Source organism: Calonectris borealis, chromosome 1 (genome assembly GCF_964195595.1).
Source record: "Calonectris borealis chromosome 1, bCalBor7.hap1.2, whole genome shotgun sequence".
NCBI lineage: Eukaryota > Metazoa > Chordata > Aves > Procellariiformes > Procellariidae > Calonectris > Calonectris borealis.
In genome coordinates, this window is record NC_134312.1 from 44,956,104 (window position 1) to 44,973,149 (window position 17,046).

General features: G+C 36.6%; 1 protein-coding gene across 1 annotated transcript in view; it reads left to right on the forward strand.

Moving 5' to 3' along the window:
- PTPRQ (protein tyrosine phosphatase receptor type Q) overlaps positions 1-17,046 on the forward strand; it is a 110,278-nt gene that overhangs the window by 53,379 nt on the left and 39,853 nt on the right. The window contains exons 26-27 of the mRNA XM_075150525.1: positions 7,677-8,009; positions 14,526-14,647. Coding sequence (XP_075006626.1) covers positions 7,677-8,009; positions 14,526-14,647 — 455 coding nt within the window. The remainder of the gene's footprint in view (positions 1-7,676; positions 8,010-14,525; positions 14,648-17,046) is intronic.

The window sequence follows — 17,046 nt, forward strand, 5'->3', positions numbered from 1 at the left end:
TGCGTGGACCCTTCCTTGCTGTTTTAGCATTGGTTTAGTCCTTAGTCATATTTACAACAAACTAGTTATTATTAGGACATTTCCTTAACTGTGTGTTTGCATGAATTGTTTTGTGGTGACTGGGTACTAGGAATTGGAGATTAATGGTTGGGAATGGAAACAGTTTTATAGCTGTTGTCAGCTTCTTATTTATGGTGGTCTAAGATTAGTCACAGAATATGTAGCCAGCACTGAGTCACTGACAATGCATTTATTTCTGACATAAAGTGAAATCGAATTTGGCTCAGTGTCTCACTGCATAGTGTTTGACCTTTACATTCTTAGCAAGATTATTTGCCTTTTTTTTTTGAGGTAAATTTGTTTGTATCTGGGTACAATTAAACATGAATCATGAAGATTAAATTTATGAGGAGATTAGTAGTGTTTTGTGTCTAATCTAGCTCCATTGTCATGGTAAACCACTTCTGCCGGGTTGCAGTATGTAATAAAAATTGTTGACTTTGTAGTGGTAATATTACTTTGTGTTTAAATATATTATACAGGGTATGAAAGATAATATAGCAAGTACACATGCATAAATGAGTTAGGATTTTATGACTGAATAGCTATCCTTGGATTATTTTCAAGAAAATGCACACATTAAAATGAAATTTCATTAAGGTTGAGTGAGCTTTTAGAAGGGAGAAGGAGCCATAAAATGGTAGAAAACTCCAAAAGGTACACTAAAGCTGTGAAGATTCAGTTAACTCACAAGTCTGGGACAAATGTAATAGTCATTCAGTTAAGAATAAAAATAAAAAAATTAAAAAGCCACTTGGGGGGTTCAAAGCATGAATAATCAAAAGAAAACTGCTGCTGCTTTCAATTTTTTGAAGTTAGTTTTTTCTTCATAGACTTTTTATTCTTCTCTGAAAATATTAATCATATTGATTATAGTATTAAGACATGCAGAGTAATTTTTTCCCTCCTTACTGCTAGTTCTACTTAATATTATAACTGAACACAGAGTCTTGGAAGAGGTTGAGGCCCCCATTGTACTGCGGTGACAGTCCTTACCATTTGTTTTCTACTAAACAGAGATTAATTCATAATTTGCATTTAAAAGAAATATGAGTAGGAATTTGCCCAGGAAACATTTTCTTAATTTAATCTGTGTTTAACTTTGCTGGCTAATACTAACTTATAGCTATACACAGAAGTATGCCTTGTGCGTGAAGGAGAGTAGCCCCTAAAAGGATTGGTAATGGGAAAGTTTCTTAGGTCTTTTGGTGTGCGGGTGGCAAATTATCATCATCTGTTGTTACTTGTGCACAAAACGTCTTTACTTTCTGTAGAAGGGAACCTTTAAAGATTCTGTCTTTGTACGTCCGAGATGGAGGTGGCCATTGGAAAATGTGGGCCTTCTTTTCATCCAGGCCTGTGAGGAGCACAAAACATAGCATGGGCTTAAAGCCTTCTTCATATCCAAGCAAATGTCCTGTTTCCTTCACCATAAATCCTTTTCTTAGGACGTGGCAGCTCATGGCAGCTCTATGAGTTGGAATTACATGAATTTGCTCATAAACTTGTGAAGAGAACTACAGATGACCGTAATGCACTGGAAGAAATATTTAAGTCCGTACCCTAAAGCGGTCCTTAGGGCCCCAAGCACGACGTGCAGTGCAGCGTGCAGTGCGTTGGCCTGGTTATCCAGAAGAATCAACCTACTGCAGAGCCACAGCATTGGAAATGGAAGAGTTTCGGTGTATTTGTCGCTACTACAGATAAAAGCAGTGTCTTTCACGTGTTCAATCAATGCTGCAAGTTCACGTTTCCAAACTGTATTAAAGTAAAAGCATTCAAAAATTGTGGAGTGAATCATGACTAAGAATCTTTGAAACACTTCTTTCCAGATGACTGAAACTGATTTTTTTTAACCAGATTTCTATTTTCTTAATGTAATGTGGATTTTTTTTTTATTTTCTGATTAGTTGGTATGTCCAAATGTCAGTTAATGGCTTTGATGTTTATGGCAAATCTTCACTAGACAAATGCAATGATCACTTCGTTGCTGCCAATGAAATTGCATTGATGTTATTTTTATCAGCAGGTAGATAAAAATAGAAGAATCATATCGTGTAGGATGAAAGAAATATTTTTTTAAGAACTAGGTCAACTCTAGATTAATATATAAGAAATGTTGGTGACATATACATACAAAGCTAACATTGAAAGCATTTACAGGTCAGATAGTTTGCTGAAAAGTAGACGGTGGTCCTGTTTGTTGGAAAGCTGAGCATTTTTATTAAATTTCAGACTGGAATACTAACAGTTTTTCACTACTTTTCGAAGCTTAGCTTCAAGGTGTGCATTTCTCCTTAGATTTGTAGGATTTGATTTTTCAGTGCTTAGATCCCATAGTTAGAGATTGAATTTTCTAATGTACGAAGGACTAAGAGATACAGTCCAAGGAGGCTTTTTTAAGACATGTTCTCAACTGTGCCATTTCCTTTAAAGCATGTCTGATAGTATCAGTCCCAAGTCATGGGAAAAATAGTCTACAGTTTTTTATGTTTTTATGTTAGTAAAATCATTTGGGACCTATCTGTGATGTCCTTGTCCATACTGAGCAGGACTTTATATCATGAGTCCCCCTGAAATTAGCAGTCTATACTAGAGTACTATTTAGCATGACCAGGGATATCAGCTTAACCCAGGGAACTCCTTTGGGTAACTAAGCTTTCAAAAATTAATAGAGATAATCAATACAGAATATTCATTTTCTTTTCAGATACCTCCATTTTCTGAAGACTCTTGTTGCGTGCCCACTGCTATCTGTTCTACTTTGTTCTTCACTTTCCTCCTATTGATGCTCTTAATACCACCCAACAGACTTCTAGGCTGCCGCTGTTCTTTTAATCCAAACTCCAGCTACAAGCAGCTGTTCTGTAGGCAGACTTTTTTTTATTAACTTCGTTAGGAACTATGCCATATCATATTACTGTCTTCTGTTCCCGGCCTGCGCAGCTGTAGTCATTGCTTTCGACAGAAGTCTTTACAGAAAGCCATAACTTCTCTCTTTTCTCAGTAGATTTTTTTGTGTGTGTCCTTTGCTGCCCTTAGGTTATCTTTGCATTGTGAGTAAGATTTTTTCTGCCAAGTATTTCTGTTGATTTAAATCAGTTCCACTGGCCCAGTTCAACTTGATCTGACTCTTTGCACAGTCCTGGTGCTTTTTCTACCAGGAATTTCCTTTCATTTAGGTTCTCAAATGAAAACTTAATCTCAGAGCAGTCCACCAGCTTTGGAAGGGCTGATTAGCGTTGCAGCCAGACAAGCGTAGGGAACGAGGGCCAAGATCTGTGAAAGTAACTTCTATTTAGGTGCTTAGCTTCCTGTCAACTTCAGTGGGAGTTCAGGCACGTAAATAGGTTTTAGGAGCTTAAAATCCCATGTGGATCTGGCTTCAGGCACTTTCGCTGGAGTTTGGCCATCATGGGAACAATAGTGGAAGAACCTGAAAATACCTCATTCCTCCTCCAGTCCAGAAACCTCCTCCAGTTCACCAGCATTTCACAGCCAGCCTCTCTGCCAGCTCCCTGCCTGGCTTTCAGAAGCTGAATTAAAAGCTATTAAATGGAAAATGATAGAGTACATTGCACTAAAAATTTCAGACTTTCAAAAACTCCCTACTCCCAGATCTAGCTGAATTATAGCAAATGCAATATAATTCAATAGGGAAAGACTGTCAGATAAGACTTAAGGGGTCCTACCCATGATTCCTGGGAAATTTAAATATGGGATTAGCACTAGAATGCCAGCTAGCTAATCAGAGCACAGTCCTAGACAACTAGTGTCCTACACCATCACAAACACAGCCTTTTTCATGCCTTTTCTTTAAGTGCACCTTTCTGGAAACCAGGAATAATAATAAAGCTCCTGTTAGGCACATATCAAAGCAGCAGTGTATAAGAGCAGATACATAAGTCTTTGTTACAGTTCCAATTTAATCTGAAAGAATAATTGACAAAGATGCAATTTTTGGCTTTAATTGTTTTTAGTGTGAACAGTGATCACTTCATCATAGTTGAGTCATGTTTAGAAAATTTAAACAAGCTGCATGATTACTCTAGGAAGCATGGAATGGTTTGTTCAAATCAGTACCATCTGTGGACAGAAAAAGTTGGGGGAATTTTAGTCATTCTTGAGGAATGGAAATCTGATTCTCCATGCTAGAGTAATTGTAATCCTCTTTGTATCTGTAACCCAATAGCATAGTTGTCTTGAAATTGTCTCATTGAACATAATCATCAAGTGCAAGAGACGCTGTGCCACTGGGTGTCACTGCTCCTCACTGCGACCCTGGGAGCAAACCTCTGATTTGCTCTCGATTCAGATCACATCTTTTCATTTGTTCTAATGAGGGATTACATTTATATTTCATTTGTCTATGTAAGCAATGAGATAAAATGGACTAGATTTTAAACTGACTAATGTTTAAGGCTCTGATTCCATTTTAAAGATCTGCCTAGGCACTGACAGAGAAAATTTTCCTACATCTTCTACCAACTGACCCTTTCTTTTGTAGGTTAGAAATATTTTGCATATATGGGTCTTAGTAAACTGGAAAAATGATGACATAAAATAGAAATAAAAGCTTTTATAGGAAAGAAGAAGTACTTCTCTAATCTCTCTGTTATCTTGATACCTGCAAGCTTATCTTTTGAAATGGTGCTTTTGATGTAGTATTACTCACCGGGATGGTCACAGAGACTATCTTCAGCCTTGTGAGTGTAATTTGCATGGGTTCATTCTGTAGTCAGCAGGAAAAAGGATACTTCTCTAGGGGACAGATGGGAAGAGAAACATCATTTTCCTGCACCCTGTTCTTTCCCCAGCTCTCTGGGAGTTTGTCTCTTTCCACCAAATACAAGGAGAGCTCATGGAGGCTGGCTTTATTAGACTTTTGTTCTGTGTGAGAGCCCACAAATCAGAGCCACTGTTATTTTTCCTGATATCATTTCTAGTTCTGTGAAACTGCCAAGCGTCTTTTCCATCTTTACTGCAACATTGCTAGCTCTCAATTCTTTTTGATGGCATCATCCAGGTTGAAACTGCGGGAACAGGGTACTCTCCTTGAGAAGGAAAGCCCACTGTGCTGGCTAGAACATGGGCACCGCTCTTTCTGCCTGTGACTAGCCTCTTTAACTTGCCTTGTTTTAGGTGCAGAGACTGCAGTTGTGCCAGCCATGGCTCTACCAGCTGCACATTTGAGCAAGTGAAGGTATGCATTTCCACCTTCGTCTTGGCACCCAGCAAGCAACCAGTTACTATTTACTTTATTCCAAGCCCCTGTTTCAGTATTTGATCCAGTCTTTCATTTAAATTGGAATATTGTCCAATAATCAGTTTTCGGCAGATGGAAGTTAGTAATGGTAGACTAATATTAGAGCCAGTTGTTTCCATCTCCATGTGGCATACTTTCACACTTTTATTTCAAACCTGCCAATGCTGGCTGTTCCTATCGCAGCAAGAATTCCTGGAGTTGTGTGCCTGGGAAGGTGAGGTCATACTCCTTATCTAAAAAAGAGTAATCCCCTCTGAGTGAGAAGGAGGAGAATTGAGTTTTCTTAAATTCTTTTGATTTTTATCTGTTCTGATGTCTTTGGAATTGCTGGCTCTTAATTTTTTAATTCCTGGAATATATAGTATTGGGTCTTAAAAATACTTTAATTCAAGTTCGGAGTGAGACTGGGTGGTAACTCTTATTTCACTTGAATAGTTTTATCCATTCTATCTCACATTTTATCATCATCATAATTGAGTGTGTAAGATTCATATTCTTTGCAGTATCTTAACAGATATTAATAACTTAGATTACAGTAGAGTAGAGGATTTTTTAAGGGAAAATACAGATTTTTTATAGTAACCATTGAACATTTCTCTGCCTTTGTTTTCCATTAACTAATGGTCAAACTAAGCCCTTCCTAGTAATTTACACAAGTAGCAAATACAGTTTATAGAACTATTATGAAAATATTGCAGTGTTTATTTTTTTGAAAGTGGACAAACTGAGTATTACATCTCCAAAACTGTGATCAAGCAAGAAGGTTACTGCCTGTTTTGTTTTTATTTACTATTTTCTGTACTTCGCTTCATGCTAATAACAGAGCAAAGCAACTTTAATTTTGATAGTATGGAGTATGATGATGAAAGTTGTCTCTAGTGAAGATTTTTTTCTTAGCAGTTTGCTCTTGTTCTGTGTCTGCTTAGTGTGTAGCAGGGTGGGAGTATAGGGGGCTATTGCATGCTGTGGTGCGTGTGCGTGAGAGCTGAGCAGAAGGACAGGGGAAGCACCCACGGTTCCTGTGGCTGACCCCTCTCCTGCAGGCTCCACCTGCTTTAGGCTCACTTGAAGGGATTTGAATTTCTCAACCTTTTCATCATCACAGCTTAGTTTGACTTAGAATTTACATTTCTTGTTAAATATTCATAGTTAGTGGAGAGGCTTCAGCTTGTTATATTATGGTGATTTTTGTAAACAAATTGTTGCAGATGAAAGCAAAGACCAGATACTCCCACAAGGCTGAAAAAAATGGAGGGTTTTCTTTTTTTTCCCCAGTAACATTGGTCTGAGATCCTTTTATACTTTATGTAAGCCTTGGGGCTTCTTCAGTTTCAGTTTGAGGATGTATCATGTGTTTTTCTTTTATCAGCGATACTTCCTCCCCAAAAGACTCTAAAGCACTCTTTAAACCTAAGTGCACAAAATGATTTCTGAGCTGATTTCCCTGCACAGTTTTTGCCACAGAGAGTATTAGTATTATCTTACAGAGTCTTAGAGATAATATTAGCTTACTGTATGACTATGTGATATAGGACAAAACCATATGTTGCATCCAGTCTGCGAGAGCTGGGAGTACACTGTTGGCTTAATATAGATATGGATAAACGTGTGTGCGTATGGGTGTGTGTATGTATGTACATCCATGCACTACTTCTGCCTCCATGCACATGAATATAACCTGTGTATACCCACGTATACGTATGTATATAAATACATGGAAGCAAAGCTTATGGGAAGTTTTGTTTTTTGCTGTGTGTTGCCATATTATTTAGCTCTTCCTGTTGGCGTTCTTTTAATTTGTTGTTTACTGAACAGCTTGTAAAGCACTTATATAAAGATAGACAAACGTATTGCGTGTATTGATACTTTCCATTCAGAAGGTGAAACAGGACACTTATGAAACTTTGAGGTGTTGCTTGAGGATTTCATATGTTACCAAGAGAGAGGGAGACAAATGAGTATTTCTAAGTGAGAGGTGAGGAATCCCAGTTAGCAACAGCAGTAAAAGATGCTATGGGTAAGCCAAAAATAACTTTGCTTGATATTCCCTCCCCCAGTTGAGACATAGCCCCAAATGTAGCAACAGCAATGTCACACCTCTCAAAGCTGCCCCTTCATGCCACACGTAAAAGTATTTTTCTTTATTTCAAAAGCTATAGTAAACGTACGCCACCTATATAGGTACAGTGTGATTTACACCAATGGAATTACTCCTTATTAACCATATGAAATTGAATCTTGGTCTTTAGACATGCTTATTAAAATATTTTTTCAACACTGGATAAAAGGGTTATAGTTGCAATTACTTTTCATTCAAATGAAGATATCTTACAAGTGTTTTAATTTGTAGTTCCTAGTGCACCCAGGGATATTGTTTTTTCCAATGTGCAATCAACAAGCGTGACCTTGAATTGGAAATCACCGAAATCTATCCTTGGCTACTTTCAAAACTACAAGATTTCCACACAGCTACAGTCCATCCACTGCAGTGACTGGGAAACTAAGGAATGTATTGAATATGAGATGCATCAATATTTATATGAAAATGTGGTGGATGACCAGATAGAAGAGACAGTGTATGGACTGAAAAAATACAGATGGTACAGATTTGCAGTGGCTGCCAGTACGAATGTTGGTTATGGCAGTTCTTCACCTTGGATTTCTACGCAAACACTTCCTGGCTGTAAGTAAAGATGTTTGCCATGTGTCATAATGCTTTAACAATGTGATGTTCACCTAAATAAGCAAGACGACTTGGTAGAAGTTATTTCTTCATAGACCTACAATATTGGTGACATTAATAAGGATTTATTGCAACTCTTCTTGCATGAAATATCATTATATAAATCATGTGGTAGGTATGCATACTTGACTACTTCAGATTTTAATGCCTTTTGGATGCTCTACTATATTTACTGCTTACCCAACAGCAATATCATTCCTCAGCCCTACTCCACATCTAGAATTGGTAAGTCTGAATCTTGGCTACTTCGGGTTGATACGCCATTTTCAATCCATCTCCACATGTTGGGTATGTCAATGAAAAGTCCTTTTTTTAATTCTTTAACTAAAAGTCTGTTTTCTAATGTCATAACGCTTTCCTGAAATTCTGCTATACGTTCCTGGCAATAGAATTTAAGCAATAGTTTCAGAGGAATTCAGATTTCTTTCCAATAACATATCCACCTAAAGAGATTACAAATCAGAGTAGCCATGTAACACGTACAGGACTGTCATGCCTCAGCTGAGTATTTCAGTTTCCAAGTAAGAGAAGAGTTAGTTGTCACAGATAAGTCATCACTAGATATTTGAGAGAAGGGGACATGAAACAAATTATTTAGGAAGTTGTCATGTTGACATATGACCTTCCCTCCCAGTCTGCAGCCAGCCTAGGTGAGAACACATCTGAGATCCGGCCTCTGGCCCATGTAGAACAACTGAGAACCACCATGAGTGGGCTGACTAAATCACAGCTCCTTCACTCTTTTCCCCTTCCAAAGTAATCATAATAGAGATACCAAGGACTGTGTACCAAGGACTATTCAATGGCCCACATACTTATTTTGTTCCATTCATGTTTTTACAATCATGTGATGTGAATCCAGGAGGCTTTTAAATAATGCTCCTCATAGTATCTGTGCACTCTCTGCACAGCAATACAGCCATCTATCCTTAAATACATCACAATTTTTCTACTAAGTAAGGAAATATTGTCATCTTCATTTGCAGATGAGAAATTGCAATAGAGAAATTCTAAGCCCCAAAGGGCAAAGAGATTTGGACACCATGATAGGGAACATCACCACAGCCCATTTTTCACGTAAAGCACAGAAGCAGTCCTTTGGACTGAGAAGTACTGGAATCAGCTGCAGAGTCATTCTCATGTGCACTTACTTTCTTTGTCCAGTGGTTCTTATGGGGATGCTATGCCTGTAAATTAATGCAATATTTTAAATGAAAGGGAAAAAAACCCCAAAACATATAACCCCAGACGGAGCAGAAGATAGCTAACAGAATTTGTGCAACTCTTGAGCCAACAGCTCTGGAGAAATTTCTTACTACTAGATGGATAGATCTCAGCTGCTGACATATGCAAATACTTATCTTCAAAAAATTGTTGCTGAGTTTAGGAAAGTTGGGAATTTAAACTGGACAGAGAGGCAGATAATCAAAACACATATAATGACGTAAGTTAGGATCCTCTTTATGATTTCCTCTCTGGACAGTGATAATTTAGTTTAAGAGAGAACTAGTTTCCTATCAGTCCCACTGAGGAGTTCGTAGTTAAAAGTATAAAAATCTCATTAGACTGCACAAGCCCTTTCCATGCCAATACAGTATCGTTCTCAGCAGTAGGTCCTCTGTGTGCTCTATTAGCTAGTTTAACAAACAGTGGTGGGGTAGAAGTTAAAGAAGTTCCACCAGTTCTTCCTGCCCAAGTGTCTGGGGCTGCTGGCCTGTGTCTGTGGTGAGGGAAGTGGGCGGTGACAAATTTCCTGGGAGCTAAATCAGTGATACGTCAAGAGATGAGCTGCCTATAAAACACACCACTGTGGAGTCAAGGAAGCGTGGGCACTATTCCAGATATCATGGCTGGGTGCTTTTTTTTCCTGGGGTAACAGCAATCAGCTGAGGAGTTAAAAAAGAGGAACGCGACACGTCACAGCTGGGTAGCCAGCTGGCAGCTCCAGCGTGCTTCAGCAGCACTAAGAGCCACCCTGAGCAGCGGCTGATCTTCGGCAACGGCAGGTCTCTAGCTACCTGACCTTATACTTTCCAAAGACTAGTCTTCAGAAATATTGTTAAACAGACTAAAAAACCTTAGTTCCCCTCTTTCTTTTGCAAAAGGCACTGCCTGCAGCAGGGAAAAGAAATTCAGGATGCACAAAAAACTGAGCCAGCACTCTGGGCCACCTTGCGGAGTGTATCGAGAGAACAGGTGTCGATCCCCCTCTCCTTTCCTCATGGATTGGGCCAAGCATCCTCTGGATTAGCCTGCTGGTACACAGCCAATATACATGGTCTGTTAGGGCTTAAGGGTGCTTAGCTGCTATGTAAAATAGCCTGAGTACTTAGCCCATAAAATCAATGCGAGTTGCGTTTGCAGATTTGAGGGCAGAAGTTAGCCACTGTTTCTGATTTTCAAGAAAAGCCTCTGTAAGGCATTGTTTCTGCCAAGAGGCAAGTTACCTTGGTTGTGAAATAACAGTCAAATTATTTTGCTTCAGAAATAATTGGGTTCTCAGAAATTTTTGTTTCTCTCAAGCCTAAAGAAAATACTGTAGTTATTATACTCATATTCAGGAAGTTACTGCATTTAAACTAAAACTGTTAGACTAAGTTCCCAGAATATAAAGAGATGATACTTCGACAATAGCAAAAATTACATAACAGAAACCCTAAGTATTCTTTACAATTGCTGAGGATTTGACTGTTGTGTTAAAACAGAAATACCTCATAATTCTGAATATCCAGTGACTAAGGTGAGGATCTTAGCTATTTATTTCAGTTATTCATTATGAAGGTAAATTTAAAGCTACAGGAATTTTTTTAAGATTCTTTGACTCATTTACAAGTTTCAAGCAAAAAATAATGGCAGTGTTCTGTACTGAAAGTGGTTATAGCATTACTCCGTGGAAAATGTTATAGGTTGTTTAGTACAGTCCAGTTCTCACATCACACAGATAAACTATTCAGCCTTCTGTCTTGCAGATTATCCTCACAGGAATTGTCCTACTGTCTCATAAAGTAGTTTGATGGCACTGTTATTACTTAGCTGATGGATTACCCAAGAGCCAAATCTACTCTGCAAGATGAAATATTTTCAACATAACCTAGATTTATATAGCTACCAGTACAGAAGATCACAGTGTTGCGTCACAGCAAGGGAAAGGGCAAGAAATGTTTTCCATAGCTAGGGAAACTTTGTTCCCTCACACCTGCACTTAGCCTGAGTTTCACTTTTACATTTTTAAGGAGAGTAAGATTGGCCGAACTTGCGCTTTCTGAGAAAAATCACTTTGGAGGGTCAGTGTTAGGTGGAAAATGAATGGCAGGGACATCACTGACCTCATTTTGGATCTCGTACAGTTACACAATGCAATGCTTTTTGGTGAACTGCCAAGTCTCCTAATGCCAGGATATACTGAGATACAAAGGAAAATCCCAGATGTTCGAATGTCCCATGAAAGCAAGGACATAGATGCATGGGGCAGAGGGTTATGCTTCTCTTTTCAGCACCTTCTTTCCCAAACCCTGCTGATACCCAGTTGCTTGGTATACTTAAAGAAATGTTTCTATATGGTGAAAAGCAATAATATTGCATGTGTTGTTGTATGCCCTTTCTTCTGGTAGGTTTTGCCTGAGAGAGCTTATTTTTCTTTGTTCTTTTCATTCTCTCAGAACTAAATATTGGAACGTAAATATGGCCTAATATAAGATATAAATGTTTAAATATAGGTAAAAGTAACCTAGGTGATTATAAAATTAAATAACTGAACCTCACACTTAATTTTTGTTGGGAAAAAGAAAAAAGGGCTGGTCTTAACCAAACTGTCAAGCATGAATTTCTGTTAGAAGACTGGAGTATTCACTCTTATTTTTGAGGATTATGCTAAATGATGGGCTATCCAGACTTACCTTCAAGCTAACACACTTAACTGCTGCCTTAGCATCAGGACACAGATGGATGGGAAAGATGACCCTGACCTCCATAAGACCCACATTCCTGTGCAAGGATAGAAGCATGATAATCAGGAAATGATGGTTATTAGTTACAGAAAATGCATTATTGTGAAAACCAGGAGAAAAGTGCTTATGAGAGGAAGTGATTGGATTATGGGGGAATGAGAGAATAAGACTAGGTCATTTCTACTGAGTAAATTGCTGTGATTTATAAGAGAAAGGGTATAGTGATATCATGGCCTCGTATTGACTAGATTCATTTCACAAACAAACCTAAATCAGAACGTGGCAGTTACCCACTGAAGCAAACACAGTTTTTAAAAAGATGGTTTTTGTAAGACATGAGACATGTTAGACACATTTCATTTTCTAGTTTTCTTTGTAATTATACAGGTTATTTCAGAAAATATTCCTAAATTTCAGTATCATTCAGTTAATGTCAGATACTGTACTTTTCATGATGAAAATAAACCAGGTATTAACGCTTAGATTTATTTTAGATAAGTATCTTAAATATAGCATACTCAATTAGAATTTTCTTGAAAAGATCTAAAAATGTATCAAATATGAACTGCATATGGAAATTATCCATATAAATAACTTCAGGTTGGATAATTTGTAGATTAGATTATTATGCTTTAAAATTATTTCACACCATCATTGTCTAATGCGTAAACCTAAACTGGCTTCTGAAAAAAAAACATTGAGAGACTAAACGCTCCATTAATGCTTTAAAAAAGTAATGGAAAATTGTCTTTGGAAACTTGGTTGGTTTGGAAACTAAGGCTTGAGAAGCTATATAGATTTTATACTGTTTTTCAGAAATTTCAGGGGGCGATAAAGGTAATACCACTGCCATAGTTACTGAAAGCATTGTTCACACTCAAAAACACTGTTTAAGCAGCAAGTCTGACACACATTACTGGCAAAATAAGCTTCATTTGCACTAATTCTAGTTTTTAGGGAACATGTTTGCCCTTGCATTTTGTTGTATCTGTTCCAGCACCCCACTCAACAGCCAGCCTTCTCTGAGCAGTCTCCTTTTTCACTACCCCTCATGTGCTTTCATAGTTCATTCAGTTACACTCTTCACTCAGTTGATCCATGCTATTCAATATTTTTGGGGACTGCTTCCAATGGTTGAATTTGATCCTGATATTCCTGCTAATCCCCGCACAGCAATCTACCTCCTATATCCAACAGCCTAAACTCTTCATAGCACTTTATCAGCTCCCAAATCTTCCTGTTCTATTCTGCAACCATGGTGCAAAATTTTCACTTTCACAGTGCAAAATTTTATGATTTCTCCTCATTAATCTTTCACACATAATTTCAATAGCTACATACCTCCTTCCATGCTATTTTTCCTTTTCCTAACCTGTTTTCTACCTAACAAACTAAGTAGCCTTGTATACACTCCAGTTTTCCTCATTAAGCCCTTTTACCTAATAATGGTGAAAAAATACATATTCATGCAATAATCATGTTTGTGAAAAGAGACTACATCTTCTGATTAGCATAGATGTGATCACTTTTATCATTTTTTATAACAGACTGTTCACTGATATGTGTTAATCATAGTTGTATTTTTTTGTGGTAGATAAAAAAAAGGCACCATGAAGCAAAGTCCTGGAACTATGTACAAGTCTGTTGTTGCGTCTATAACAGGCTGTTCACTGATACGTATCACAGTTGTCTTTTTTTGTAGTAGACCCAAAAAAAAGGGCACCATGGAGCCAAGTTCTGGCATTATCTACAAATCTATTCCAATTTTTATTTTCCTGAAATTAACTATGGTCATTATGAAAAAGTAATACCACTTACTGCGAACTGCTGTGTTGTTGTTATGATTTCATTAATTTGTTGTTCATAAATAAGAGATAACTAGGTTAATTCACATATCACCTTGACAAAAGGAAATTTTAGGAAAATCCCATTTCTTAATGTGAACATTCTTGCCCGCTTACAATTCCTATCACTTTTTTGTGTGTGTTTTTCAGACTTTCTCAACATGTTAAGAATAAGTCGAAATGAAACCTAGAAAATATTTTTTCTGTATAAAATTATTTGTACTAGTACTTTCCAACATTGCTGGAAATTTTTTCTAGCATGCACTAGATCTTGTGTTTTCACAATTTCTTGTTCTTTGAATGATTTGTTTGACATAAATGAATATATTATGCTTGTCTATTTGTCTAAATAGTTGTATATATTTTGCTTGTGTCATGTAAAATTCATATAAATAACTTGTAATTAAAAACCCTATAATTTCAATTTGAGATGAAGTTGTAGGCAGTTCATACTCTAGAAAAGTTGTTATAATTGCAATGAAAGATGTGTTTCTAAATCACACTGTATGCTTTATATATATAATTATTTAAGCAGTGTATAATGGTAAATGTGTGAAAAAGTTTTGTTTTCAAATTGAAAAAAATCTCTACTGGCCATTAAAATTACTGGGTTATTTGTTGTGAACTTCTTTGGCCATGATTCACATACATATTTTTTTCTACAGCTCCAGACGGTCCTCCAGAAAATGTGACAGTTTTAGCTACATCTTCTCACAGTATTAATATCAGCTGGAGTGAACCTGTCATCATTACTGGACCAACATGCTACCTCATAGACATTACCTCAGTAAGGCAACTCTGTTTTATTGTTGTAATAAACAACAATAAACAAAATAAAACAAACTTCTGCAGTAATACAGAAGTTTGGTGATATAAATACCACAGCAGATGTTCTTATAGAAATTACGGGACAGACATAAACTGGATTGAAAAACAGTATGACTGTGTCTATTTCCACATAAACTCCACGTAATAATTAATTGTACATTTATAAATTTCTTAATGGGAGATAAATTAATTACTTATTCTTAAAAAATGTATGCTAATAAGAGGTTTTGGAGGAAAAAAAAAGTGTAGCTATAGATGTATACAGGAAAACAGTAGCTGAGCTTTAAGGAGGTGTACCACCTTCTAAAAATAATGATGCTGTTTACCAGTAAAAATAATGATGACTTTTTTTTTTTCTTCAAAGGAAGGAAAAGTTCATTGTCATGATTTTACAAACCAGAGTGGAGAGCCTAGCAAAAGGAAGTGACTTGTACAAAATTACACAGCGCATCAGAGGTCAAACTTTAAAGTCAAACTAAATTTCCCACTTTCCACTTGGTGCTCTGTCCATCAGATTAGCTGTATTTTGGTAGCACAGCAATAACACTTCTTTCTCCTTGATCTTTATAAGCAAAAAAAGGCTGACATAAGAGAAAAGCTCTAGTGGCCTTTCTCTTTTCATCCTCTACTACCCTTATAATACTCCTTAAAACAACCATTAATAAACCTCATTTCCTGCCCTGTGGCAAGATATGAAACTTTCTAAGTTCGAGCACATGAGAAGTTTTAAAGAGGATATAGGTTCCCTGTTCTTCCAGAAATTATACAGACAGGGCTATCAGTGAAAATGGGAAGCAGTTTACCAGACTTTATCCAGGAAAACTTGCTGTTTGCCGCTTCAGTCTGTTAGATAGTAGGAAAAAAATTAAAAACTACTTCAAACTATTTAAAGACTTTAAATAGAAAGTTATTTCAATTTTCTGAGAAGAGAGTAAGACTATGATGCTTATATTTTCAATATTTCTGAATCGGTCATAAGAATTACAGATATACTAAAATACTAATGCTGAGATTTTTGTGCAATCAAAATTTCTAAGAAGATCAGTTAAAAAATACCAAATATTTTAAGCTCCTCGGTAAAGTTACAAGAGAGACTAATGTGTAGTCCTGCTAATTTCTCTTCCTCTAACTTCATTGTACAATATGTAGAGTGCAATCTGTTCAGTTCTGAACACAATTACCACAGCAGTAATATGACAGGATGAAGGATGTACAGTAACAGGGGGAATACCAACAGGGAAGAAATGGTTCCTTGGCCTGTTGGATAGGTTGCTAGAAACTACATAACAGTTTTTATTGCTCCTTTACTAAAGTTAGAGAAGACTTTTTCCTTGTGAAAAGTTCCTGTCACTTTTGACTAAACAGCATTATAGTGCATCAACAGAAAAAAATTCTTTTCATTCTTTTAATAAAACTTCCAAATTCAATTTTCAAAACTTGATATTTTTTTGTATGTAATATTTAATCAATTTGTATTTAAACAATTTCTCCTTGGTCTGATAGTTCCTAAATTATAAACAGGGTGTCATCTGATACTACACTATGAAAATGTTACAAATACCTTATCAATATAAGTTACAGTAAAATTCCTACAGTAAGATGAACTATGGAATGTTTCATGGGAGCCTGCCAGCATTCGGAAGGAACTTAACAACCTGTTTTAAATGTTCAGTTTGGAGGTCTTTGGTTTTGTTTTTACAAAGTGGGTTTTTTTTCAAATATATTTCAGATATCTAGCTTTATGTTTAGGGATTCCTTGTAATCAGATGTTGTCTGTCTAATGATCAGTAACTACAGGGGTCAGTTCTGCAGATAATCATCTTAGTAGACAAATCTATTCCTTCTTAAGGGCCAATAAAGCTGTCACAGTCTTTTTCAGTGAAAATTTGAGTATATATTTTATTGTCCCAGGGGGAAAATTTTTATGAAGACTCCAAATTCCACAAACTTCCTATATGTATAACTTTACTCATTTTAGTTCTCAACTGAGTATCTTCAAGGGTTTATAAAAATAGGCTCACAGAACAGAACAATTTCAGATTTCTACTCTGTGTTCTTAAAAGGTAGTAATTAGTATTTATTAGTGAATGTATTAGAGTTCTGTTTAAATTGCTAGGATGTTCCTTGCAGTTTATTGATCAGAAAAACTAAAAAGTACTCCCTCATTATTATACCTCCAAGTCATATTTTAGTTTGTCTTGCTGACTACTATAATTAGAAGTAGTCCTGAATAAAATATTACTGAAAATGAGTAAGGAAGATTGAAGTGAACCATTAAACTTCAGAGAAGAATAGAAGAATAGAAATAAACTTAATTATGTAGTACTGTGATTGTATTTTAGCTCTTGTATAAATATT